The sequence below is a fragment of the Pongo pygmaeus genome, chromosome 1 (genome assembly GCF_028885625.2).
Source record: "Pongo pygmaeus isolate AG05252 chromosome 1, NHGRI_mPonPyg2-v2.0_pri, whole genome shotgun sequence".
Classification (NCBI taxonomy): domain Eukaryota; kingdom Metazoa; phylum Chordata; class Mammalia; order Primates; family Hominidae; genus Pongo; species Pongo pygmaeus.
In genome coordinates this window covers 96,988,370-96,998,638 of record NC_072373.2, presented here as the reverse complement: position 1 = coordinate 96,998,638, position 10,269 = coordinate 96,988,370, and the positions used below count along the sequence as shown (strand labels likewise).

The window sequence follows — 10,269 nt, the reverse complement described above, 5'->3', positions numbered from 1 at the left end:
TAGTTACTTCTGCCAAAACATATATGACATGGCATAGGGATTCCTCCTGATTCAGGCCTTCCCCAGCCAGAGATGAACATCTAAGCCAAGGACTTGTTCTTTCATCTCTGTATCCCTAGCATCCAGCCCAGTGTCTTAGGGGAAAACCTTTGGAGTAATCCTTGATTTTTCAATTTCAACCTTCAAAATGTATTGATAATCTGACCACCCCTTGTCACCACCATTACCACCACCCTAGTCCAGCCTCATTCCATCTCTGAAACGATCTAGGGCTTCAGGGTCTAATATGGTTGCCACAATCTATACATGACTACTGAGCACTTGAAACGTGGTCATATGTGAATCTTTGGATTTCAAAGTCTTAAAATGAAAGAAAAGAATGTAAACTATCTCAACAATAATATTACAGCTGAAGTGATAATATTTTAGATCTATTAGGTTAACAAAATATGTTATTAAAATTAATTCCCCTTTATTTTTACTTTTTTAAATATGGTTTCTAGTAAATTTTAAGTTACACATATTATATTTCTCTTGGACAGGATTGCCCTGGGGAATCTCTTCTTAGCTGATCTCTTAGCTTCCATGCTTGCCTGTGCTCTACAATCTGTTCTCCACAAAAGCAGCCAAAGTAATCCTTCAAAGCATAAATAGAATCATTCCGCTCCCCTGGTCAAAACCCCCTAGTGTCCCCTTAGCACATTTAGAATAAAGTCCAAAGTCCTCCCCATGGTCTGCAAGCTGCTGTTATCTGCTTCCTGATACCTATAGGCTCATATTCCCCACCACTCCCCATTTCAGTCACTGTACTCCAGGTATACTGGCTTCTGTGCTACTCTTTGAGCAGGTCACGTATATGCCCACCAAGAGCCTTGGCTACTCACTGCCAGGAACTCCTGGCCCCTAGATAGCTGCAAGTCACTCTTCTTCATTTCTTTCAGATTTCTGCTCAAATGTATACCCTGACCACTCCATCTAAACCAACATCACCTTCCTTCCCTTTCCACCCCAACTCTACTTCTCTACTTTAGTTTTCTTCATATAACTTATCATTAACTACTATTGTATCAATATGATCACATCATGTCATATCATATCATCTCATATCATATATATACATATATATGTATATATATATATATATATGTTTAAAGACAGGTTCTTGCTGTGTTGCCCAGGCTGGAATGCAATAGCTATTCACAAGCGCAATCATAGCACACTACAGCCTCAAACTCTTGGACTCAAGCAATCCTCTCGCCCCAGCCTCCTGAGTACTGGAACTACAGGCATATGCCACGATGGCCAGCCATACAATATATTTTTATTTGTTTGTCTATTTATTTATTTTCTATCCTCTCCCCAATAATATGCAAGCTCTAAGAGGTCAAGGACTTTGTGTCTTTGGTCTCTGATGCTCAGTGAACATTTGTTGAGTGAGTGAATGAATGAATGAATGGTGGACATTCAATAAATAATTCAATAAATAAATAATTGGTGATCAAATGAACAAATGGGGCAGGAGTTCTAAGGGATCTAAATTAGACTGCCAGAAGAGCAGGGGTGAGGTGTGATCAAGTTTGGGAACCACAGGCATGGAAAGAAAAAAGTTCACAGACACTATTCAGAACTTTTCATGAGTGTGTTTATTAACACTTACTCCCCACAGGCAAGCCTGGGTTTTGGTGAGGGAAAGAAAAGACCCTCGTTGAGGACATTGCTGGGTAAAAAGCCTTCAGAGAGCTACCTACTCTTTGTGGGTGTGGTAATGGGCAGCCTTCAGCGCAATGGCTACCAGGGATATGAATTCTTGAAAGTCGACCTGTTCATCTTGATTAGCATCCAGGCCTTGGAATATTTCGTTAATGACAGCTTTGTCTTTGATATTCTAGGAAAAAAGGACAACAGAGACCTTGAGTTCAGAACCTCCACACAAGACCCTTTCTTAGGCCTCTTATACCTCAAAGCTCGGGTTATGGAGGCCCAGGCACATTAACTCATTAGCCAACACTGTGTTGGAGAATCCAATGTAACAAAACAGAGAACACAATGGTCATGAACCACCCTGGAATTAACAAGGCTTGACCTGGAAGGTACTCTTCTGCTCACTCATTCAACCCCTCCCGTGCCCTGCCTCTCTCCATTTTACATATGAGGAAACAGACTCAGAGAGAGGAACTGAGTAGAGCCTTAAGTGAGTTATTGAGAGAGAGAAGCAAAGGCCCTCTCCCACAGCAGCGGGGAGAGCATCGTTTGGGAGCTCAAACAGGGGCCAACCCCACCCCAGTCCTTGTCCCACCATCCTCCGCCAGGCCTTGCCACTCCCCTCAGTGCAGGGTCATGGGCAAGTTTGCAGTGAGAGGGGCATCACCTACCTTGATGGTGTTTGCAAGCTCCTTTTTAAGCAGCTGCTTCAGCTCACCCTTAGAGAGGGTGTCAAAATGCCCATTCCGAACTGAGTATTGGTGGAAGATATTGACAATTCCCTCCAGATACTCTTCAAGTTGTGTCATCTTCCCAGCCTAATGTTAACCTTCAAGGAAACAAGGGAGATCTAGCGCCAGTTTCTCCCCCACCCCTCAACCTCCACTCTCTCCTCTCTTTCTGAATCAAGGGCCTAAAGAAAGCATAATATCCTCCATATCTATTTTGTGGTCTCTCTGCTCTGTTTGATCCATGGTGAACTTCTCATTTGTGGATAGGATGGGGAGGAGAAAACATATAATACTGTCTAACGTCTAAAAGAATCAGCCTCAGTTGCCCATGTTCCATACCACCTCATCCACCCGGGTGCATAACTTGGAAGGTATTGCTTACTCAAGGTCCCTTGGGAAGGGTTCTGTGATTGGCCAGACTGTTTGCTTTCCTCAGGTGATGGCACTATGGCCACATGTCCCCTACAAATGGTCCATAGCCCACCCCTGCTTAGCCATTCTTTTGTTGTTGTTGTTGTTTTGGGGTTCTTTTTTGTTTGTTTGTTTTTTGAGACGGAGTCTCGCTCTGCCGCCCAGGCTGGAGTGCAGTAGCGCAATTTCGGCTCGCTGCAAGCTCTGCCTCCTGGGTTCACGCCATTCTCCTGCCCCAGCCTCCCAAGTAGCTGGGACTACAGGCGCCTGCCACCACGCCTGGCTAATTTTTTGTATTTTTTTTTTAGTAGAGGGGGGGTTTCACCGTGTTAGCCAGGATGGTCTCGATCTCCTGACCTTGTGATCCGCCCACCTCGGCCTCCCAAAGTGCTGGGATTACAGGCGTGAGCCACCGCGCCCGGCCTGCTTAGCCATTCTTAAATCATGGGGCTGAGTCTACATAGTGCAACAAGAGCTGATCTACTTGGGTCCAAAATGCAATATCACCCCAGAGGTGCTCAGGCAAGTGGAGGGTTGTGGTTTCCAACACCCTGTGATTTCAAAGTGGCCACCTGCAGTCACTACCCTGTGGACCACCTAAGAACCCATCCAAGGAAAATGCACTTACCCCTCAATGCACAGGAATGTGGAGCTACAGCAAAAAGCCAGCAGTGGTGAAGGGCACCGAGCCAAGGAAGGTTTTATAATCAGTTCAGGCTTCATCTTAGCCCTTGGGTGAAGAAATCTCTGATTCATCTTGAGGCAATTTATGTAAAGTACTCTGTTGCTCAATAGAAGCTTCAAACCTGTGGCTTAGGCTGCCACAGGAGCAGCCCAGATTGTACCCAGCCCGAATTTTACCCTCCTGCTCAGCCTGAAACAAAATCACCCCCAGCCCACCCACTCACACAGGGGTGCCCTGCACATTTTTTAGCCCTGAGCCAGGGCCCAGATTTCAGGTTTAGCTCTACTCCACTGCTCCCTAATAAAAGACTAGGAGAAAAAACTTTACAGCCTGAGTTTCTTGTTTTAACAGATGAGGTTACCAGCTCCTCAGTTTTGGCAAATGGAATATCAACTTAGAGATCTTTATGCAGCTAAGGAGACAGGAAGGGAGACCTCCTCCTAAGTCGTTCTAGGATGCAAAGTTCATCACTGGAGCAGAGGATCAGTTTTCAAAATAGATTCCAAGGTTTTCAAAAAAGGAGAGAGCAATACTATTATGCCTCCTCTTTGCTTTCCCAACTTTCTAACTTGGCTGTTACAAAGACCTAGAAAGCTGGAGTAGGGTAATCATTGTGTGTGAAGCAAGTTCACCATGCCTAGGTTACTTTACCACGTGCATGAGTTCAGTAAGACAGAGCATTCACGTGAGTTTTAGTAAAGCAACTTTATTACTCACAGAGAGGCAGCAAGGGACAACAGATGCCCAGGATTCATGGAGAGGTGGTCCTTCAAGACTCAGAAACCTGCCCAAAATGGATTAAGTCTCATCTGTACATTCCCCATGTCGCACCAAAGCTGAGGGACATCCAAAAGCACTCTGCCCTTGGTTTATGCCTAGAGGTCAATGGGATTGCTGAGCAACCAAGGCTATGCCAGAACCTGTGCTGCCATCTACCCCACAACACAGATATCCCCCTTAGCAAAGCTAGTTCATTTCATGTGCCCACCGACCTCCCTGGATCTGGAGGCAAATTCTGTCTCTCAGATCCATGTGTCACCTTGACTGACACAATCTCAGAGCAACATTCTTACGCCATTGACAGTATTTGTTTCACTAGGCCCAGGAGGACACCACCACAGCAGGATGATCAGGCTTGTGTAAATCAATGAAAATGACCAAGGCGAGTCTCAATCATTTTAGGAGGTTTATTTGGCCAAAGTTAAGGATGCGTGCCCAGGAGGTAGGTCTACGCCTTTCTCCAAAGACGATTTTGAGGGCTTCAGTATTTGAAGGAGAAACAGTGGATATTGGGGGAAGAGGAAGAAATATTTTTTAAATGTGTCAGTAGATAAGAGACAAGTGATTGCATCCTTTTGAGTCTTTGATCAATCTTTCACTGAATACACAATTTTAATGTGGGAGGGGAGTAGAGGAAATAGTCACTTATGCATTCATCTGGCTCAGTGAATCTGCATTTTTACATAAGATAATAAAAATAGGGCAGAGGAAGCAATCAGATATGGATTTGTCTCGGGTGAGCAGAGGGATGACTTTATGTTCTGCCCTTTGTACCATACCTGTGAGGATAAGCTGTCAATTACACTGCCAGGGTGAAATTCAATAGAACTGTTTTAGGGTAAAGATCTTGAGGCTCACAAAGAATTTCCTTGTGGGCAAGTTGTGAGGTTGGTGTATGGCTTTTTATCTTTGTAGCTATCTTATTTAGAAACCAACCTGGCGGGGTGGGGGCAGGTTTGCATGACCCATTTCCCAGCCTGACTTTTCCCTCTGGCTTAGTAAGTTTGGGATCCTGAGATTTTTTTTTTTTTTTTCACATCGGCCTGGAGAAGGGACTAGCCCAGGATCCCAGCCATCCAGGCAAGAGGTTGCTAAAGGCAGATCACGAGGTCAGGAGATAGAGACCATCCTGGCTAAGACGGTGAAACCCCATCTCTACTAAAAATACAAAAAATTAGCCAGGCATGGTGGCAGGCACCTGTAGTCCCAGCTACTCAGGAGGCTGAGGCAGGAGAATGGCGTGAACCCACAAGGCGGAGCTTGCAGTGAACCGAGATCGCGCCACTGCACTCCAGCCTGGGCGACAGAGTGAGACTCTGTCTCAAAAAAAAAAAAAAAAAGAAATCAAAAAAGCAGGAACACAGCCTCACATACAAATATTAATCTCCAGTGTGAATGGCCTAAACACTGCACTTAAAACACATACAGTGGCAAATTCGATTTAAAAACAAGACCCATCCTTCTGCTGTCTTCAAGACACCTGTCTCCCGTGTAATGACACCTGTAGGTTCAAAGTAAAGAGATAGAAAAAGATCTATCATGCAAACAGAAAACAAAAAAGAGCAGAGGTTGCTATTCTTGAATCAGATCCGATAGACTGTAAGCCAACAACAGTAAAAAAGGATAAAGAAGGGCATTACATAGTGATAAATGGTTCGATTTAACAAGAAAATTTAACCATCCTAAATAAATACACACCCAACATTGGAGCACCCAGATTTATAAAATAAGTGCTTCTGGATCTAAGAAAAGATTTTGGCAGCCACACAATAATAGCAGGGGACAACACCCCACTGACATCAGTAGACAAATCATCAAGGCAGAAAACTAACAAAGAAATTATGGACTTAAATTTGACACTTGACCAATTAGACTTAATAGACATCTATAGAACAATGCGCCCAACAACCATAGAATATATATTATTTTCATCTGCACATGGAACATACTCTAAGATCAACCACATGCTCAGTCATAAGGCAAATCTCAATGAATTCAAAAAAATCAAAATCATACCAAGAATCTTGGACCACAGTGGAATAAAAATAGAAATCAATACCAAGAGGAACTCTCAAAACCACACAAATAAATGGAAACTAAACAACTTGTTCCTGACTTTTGGTCAAACAACAAAATTAAGGCAGAAATCAAAAAATTCTTTGAAACATACAAAAATAGAGACACAACACAACATACCAAAACATCTGGAATGTAGCAAAAGTAGTGTTAAGAAGGAATTTTTTTTTTCATCTTGGGTGTGGGCGAATCTCATTTTAATTGCAAAAGACTTCATTCACAGCACATTCAGTAATGAACCAACAGGAGAGTTGCTGACTTTTAAACATATGAATATATAAAAATCCCTTGCAATTTAGGTAGTCAAGATAATAAGTGCATAAAAGGAAAGCAATCCTCATTTTTCTGAAAACTTTTACATTTTAAAAGGTGACTAGGCATACTTGGAAGTTCAAAGCAGTAGAATGTACCTTGCAGGGGAAGAAGGAGGAAAACCCTTTCCATGTTTTTAGGCAAATATATGACAAATATATCCCAATTCCACTTGATAAAGTCAGTTGCATGACTTCCTTGAACCAGGCTAGGGCAGAACACTCAGTGTAAGCAGGCCCTGGGTGGGGATGTGAATCCAGAAGAGGAGCACCAGATCCCATGCAGCACCAAACACATCCGTTTCATCCTCTAACATAGGTGAGGCATGCCACCCCATGACCCTGGACACAGGATGCAGGAGAACAGACATCAGGTGGTTACTGCTCCCACTGCCTGGTGCTTTCCAATGGTTTTAAGTCAGGTCATGGAGAAAATCCTTTACCACCAAACGCAAACTGTCATTGAACTTAAGTCATAAAGGATGTTATGGGGGAAATTCTTAAAACACATACGTAAGGACTTCTATTTACCTAATTAGAACAATGATTACAGAATTGGCATTCCTGTTTTCATAAGATTTTGTTCTCTACATTGGAAAGGTTTAAGAAAAGTTGTCTATTTTTGGTTTTATTTTACACTTTCAAAAGAGAGGGAACAGAGAGAAACGTGTGACTAACTGCCCAACTTTGGGGTCCCACAGGTACGAAAGCAGACTTCTCTGACTCTAGGTCCATCTAGATTTGGGGGAAGTTTCCATTCCTAGGGAGGGTTAGTGAAGCCTCTTACACCCCCAATCCTACAGAAAGTATTCTACAGCCAATCTATCACAGTGTTCTAGCAAAGCGTATGTTGAGGAAAACTACAGGCTTCAACCTAACATCTAAATTTTTAAAAGTAGCATTTTGGCAACAAACAAGCGCAGAGAGCTCACCTGAAAAGTGAAATAACAGAACTATTGCTCAGATATCTGAAAAGTCAAGCTGCTGCCCCCAGCTCCGCCCACTCAAAGGCTTAGGCAGACACCTAGGGTGGCGGCGGCTCCTTGGCAGCACCATTCACAGTGGTATCATCATACTGGGGTAGGAGCACCTTAGTGTCATTGCTGGTAACATAAAACAGGACATCGGAGGAGTTCCTGCCATTGATCTATCTATAGCAGTTCCAAACACAGCTAATCAAGTAACCCTTAAAAGTTAAGATAATGCTAATAAACAGAAGAATAATAAGGACCAAACAGGTAGGATTCACTGACATGACATCATCTCTGTAGGGAAAATTAGGAGGCAGTTGTTGTACGTATTCCTGAATGGAGTTTGGATAAACAAGCACAGTGATTGCAACCAAGGTGTTCAGAGCAAAATCAAAGATCTGGTAACAGGGCCGGGCGCGGTGGCTCACGCTTGTAATCCCAGCACTTTGGGAAGCCGAGGTGGGCGGATCACGAGGTCAGGAGATGGAGACCACGGTGAAACCCCGTCTCTACTAAAAATACAAAAAATTAGCCGGGCGTGGTGGCTGGCGCCTGTAGTCCCAGTTACTCGGAGAGGCTGAGGCGGGAGAATGGCGTGAACCCGGGAGGTCGAGCTTGCAGTGAACCGAGATCGCGCCACTGCACTCCAGCCTAGGCGTCAGACCGAGACTCCGTCTCGGAAAAAAAAAAAAAAAAAAAAAAATCTGGTAACAGAAGAATGGGATGATCCAGAATGCGTGTTGCCTGCATGCTTCGTAATTAGCCGTAGCACATATCAGTATCATGAGCAGAGAAATCGCAATGGCAATGCACGTATTGGCATCATCCATGAACTCAAAATCACCTCCCAGTTCAGAACTTGAAAAGTGATACTGATCCAGATCGGCCAGTGCACTCAACAAAATCAAGAGCACCACAGCATTGATGATCAGGTACCAGACACCTAGCAGGATCGTGCCGGTGCGGACATGGCGGCACAGGCAGCAGCTGTTGGAGTAGAACCGCATCCAGGGCGCGACCAGGGAGCGACCATCCTCATCGCTCCTGGCGCAGAGGCGCAAGGGCGCACCCAAGTTTCCAGGAGCGTTGACCTCCTCGCCCGGGGTCCACCGCACTGCTGCTGCAGACTCCTCGGCTGCTCCGGCTTCTGGCCCGCTCACCGGTGTGCCCGCCAGCCTCGCTCCTCTATCCTCCCAAGAGGGAATTTTATAGCACTAAATGCCTATATCAAGTGGAGTGGGAGGAGGGGGAAGAGATAACATTAGGAGATATACCTAATGTAAACAACGAGTTAATGGGTGCAGCACACCAACATGGCACATGTATACATATGTAACAAACCTGCACGTTGTGCACATGTACCCTAGAACTTAAAGTATAATAAAAATATATATATAAAGAAGATATTAAGAGAAAGATCTCAAATTAACAACCCAACCTCCACCTTGTTAGAAAAACAAGAACAACTAAGCTCAAAGCTAGCAGAAGAAAAGAAGTAACTAAAATAAGAGCAGAACTAAATGAATTGAGACCCAAAAAGCCATACAAAGGATCAGTGAAAAGAAAACTTGCTTTTTTGAAAGGATAAACAAGATTGATAGACCATTAGCTAGATTAACAAAGAAAACGAGAGAAGATCAAAATAAACACAATCAGAAATGACAAAGGTGACGTTACAACCGATTCCACAGAAATACAAGAGATCCTCAGAGATAGGAACCTCTTTATGTGTACAAACTAGAAAATCTAGAGAAAATCAATACATTCCTGGAAACACACAACCTCCCAAGACTGAGTCAAGAAGAAATAGAATTTCTGCACAGACCAATAACAAGTAATGAAATTGAATCAGTAATAAAACACCTACCAACAATAACAACAACAACAACAAAAAAAAAACCTGTATCAGATGGATTCATAGTCAAATTCTACTAGATCTACAAAGAACAGCTGATATCAATCCTAAAGAAACTATTGCAAAAAATCAAGGAGGGGCTCTTCCCTAATTCATTCTATGAAACCAATATCCTCATGACACCAAAATTTGGCAAAGGCACAACAAAAAAAAGAAAACTACAGACCAATATGCCTGATGAGCATAGACGTAAAACTCTTCAACAAAATACTAGAAAACCAAATACAGCAGCATACCAAAAAGCTGATTTCCCAAATAAGTGGGCTTTATTCCTGGAATGCAGGGATGGTTCAACATATGTAAATAAATACATGTGATTCACCACATAAACAGAATTTAAAACAAAAACTATATGATCATCTCAATCAATGCAGAAAAGCATTCAATAAAAATTCAACATTTCTTCATAATAAAAGCTCTCAATAAACTAGATATCAAAGAAACATACCTCAAAATAATAAGAGCCATCTATGACAAACCCACAGTTGACATCATACTGAATAAGCATAAGTTGGGTGCATTCTGCCTAAGAACTAGAACAAGACAAGGATGTCTACTCTCACTATTCCTATTCAACATAGTACTAAAAGTCCTAGCCAGAGCAATTAGACATGAGAAAGAGATAAAAGGAACCCAAATTGAAAAAGAGCAAATTACCTCTCTTCACTGATAATATGATTCTATGTCC

The 10,269-nt window shown here is 43.0% G+C and overlaps 2 protein-coding genes across 2 annotated transcripts; both read right to left on the bottom strand.

The window, feature by feature from the left end:
* Positions 1–1,625: 1,625 nt before the first annotated feature.
* S100A12 (S100 calcium binding protein A12) lies at positions 1,626–3,573 on the bottom strand. The gene is made up of 3 exons (XM_054445781.1): positions 3,472–3,573; positions 2,373–2,530; positions 1,626–1,885 (listed from the first exon to the last, which is right to left on the bottom strand). The coding sequence occupies exons 2-3, from the start codon at positions 2,508–2,510 to the stop codon at positions 1,745–1,747; spliced, it is 279 nt and encodes a 92-aa protein (XP_054301756.1). The 5' UTR covers positions 2,511–2,530; positions 3,472–3,573; the 3' UTR covers positions 1,626–1,744.
* Positions 3,574–7,786: 4,213 nt separating this feature from the next.
* On the bottom strand, positions 7,787–8,673 carry LOC129012216 (lysosomal-associated transmembrane protein 4B-like). Its single transcript, XM_054447697.2, has 2 exons — positions 8,381–8,673; positions 7,787–8,074 (listed from the first exon to the last, which is right to left on the bottom strand). Exons 1-2 carry the CDS (start codon positions 8,671–8,673, stop codon positions 7,843–7,845), a joined length of 525 nt encoding a protein of 174 aa, XP_054303672.1. The 3' UTR covers positions 7,787–7,842.
* Positions 8,674–10,269: the final 1,596 nt, after the last annotated feature.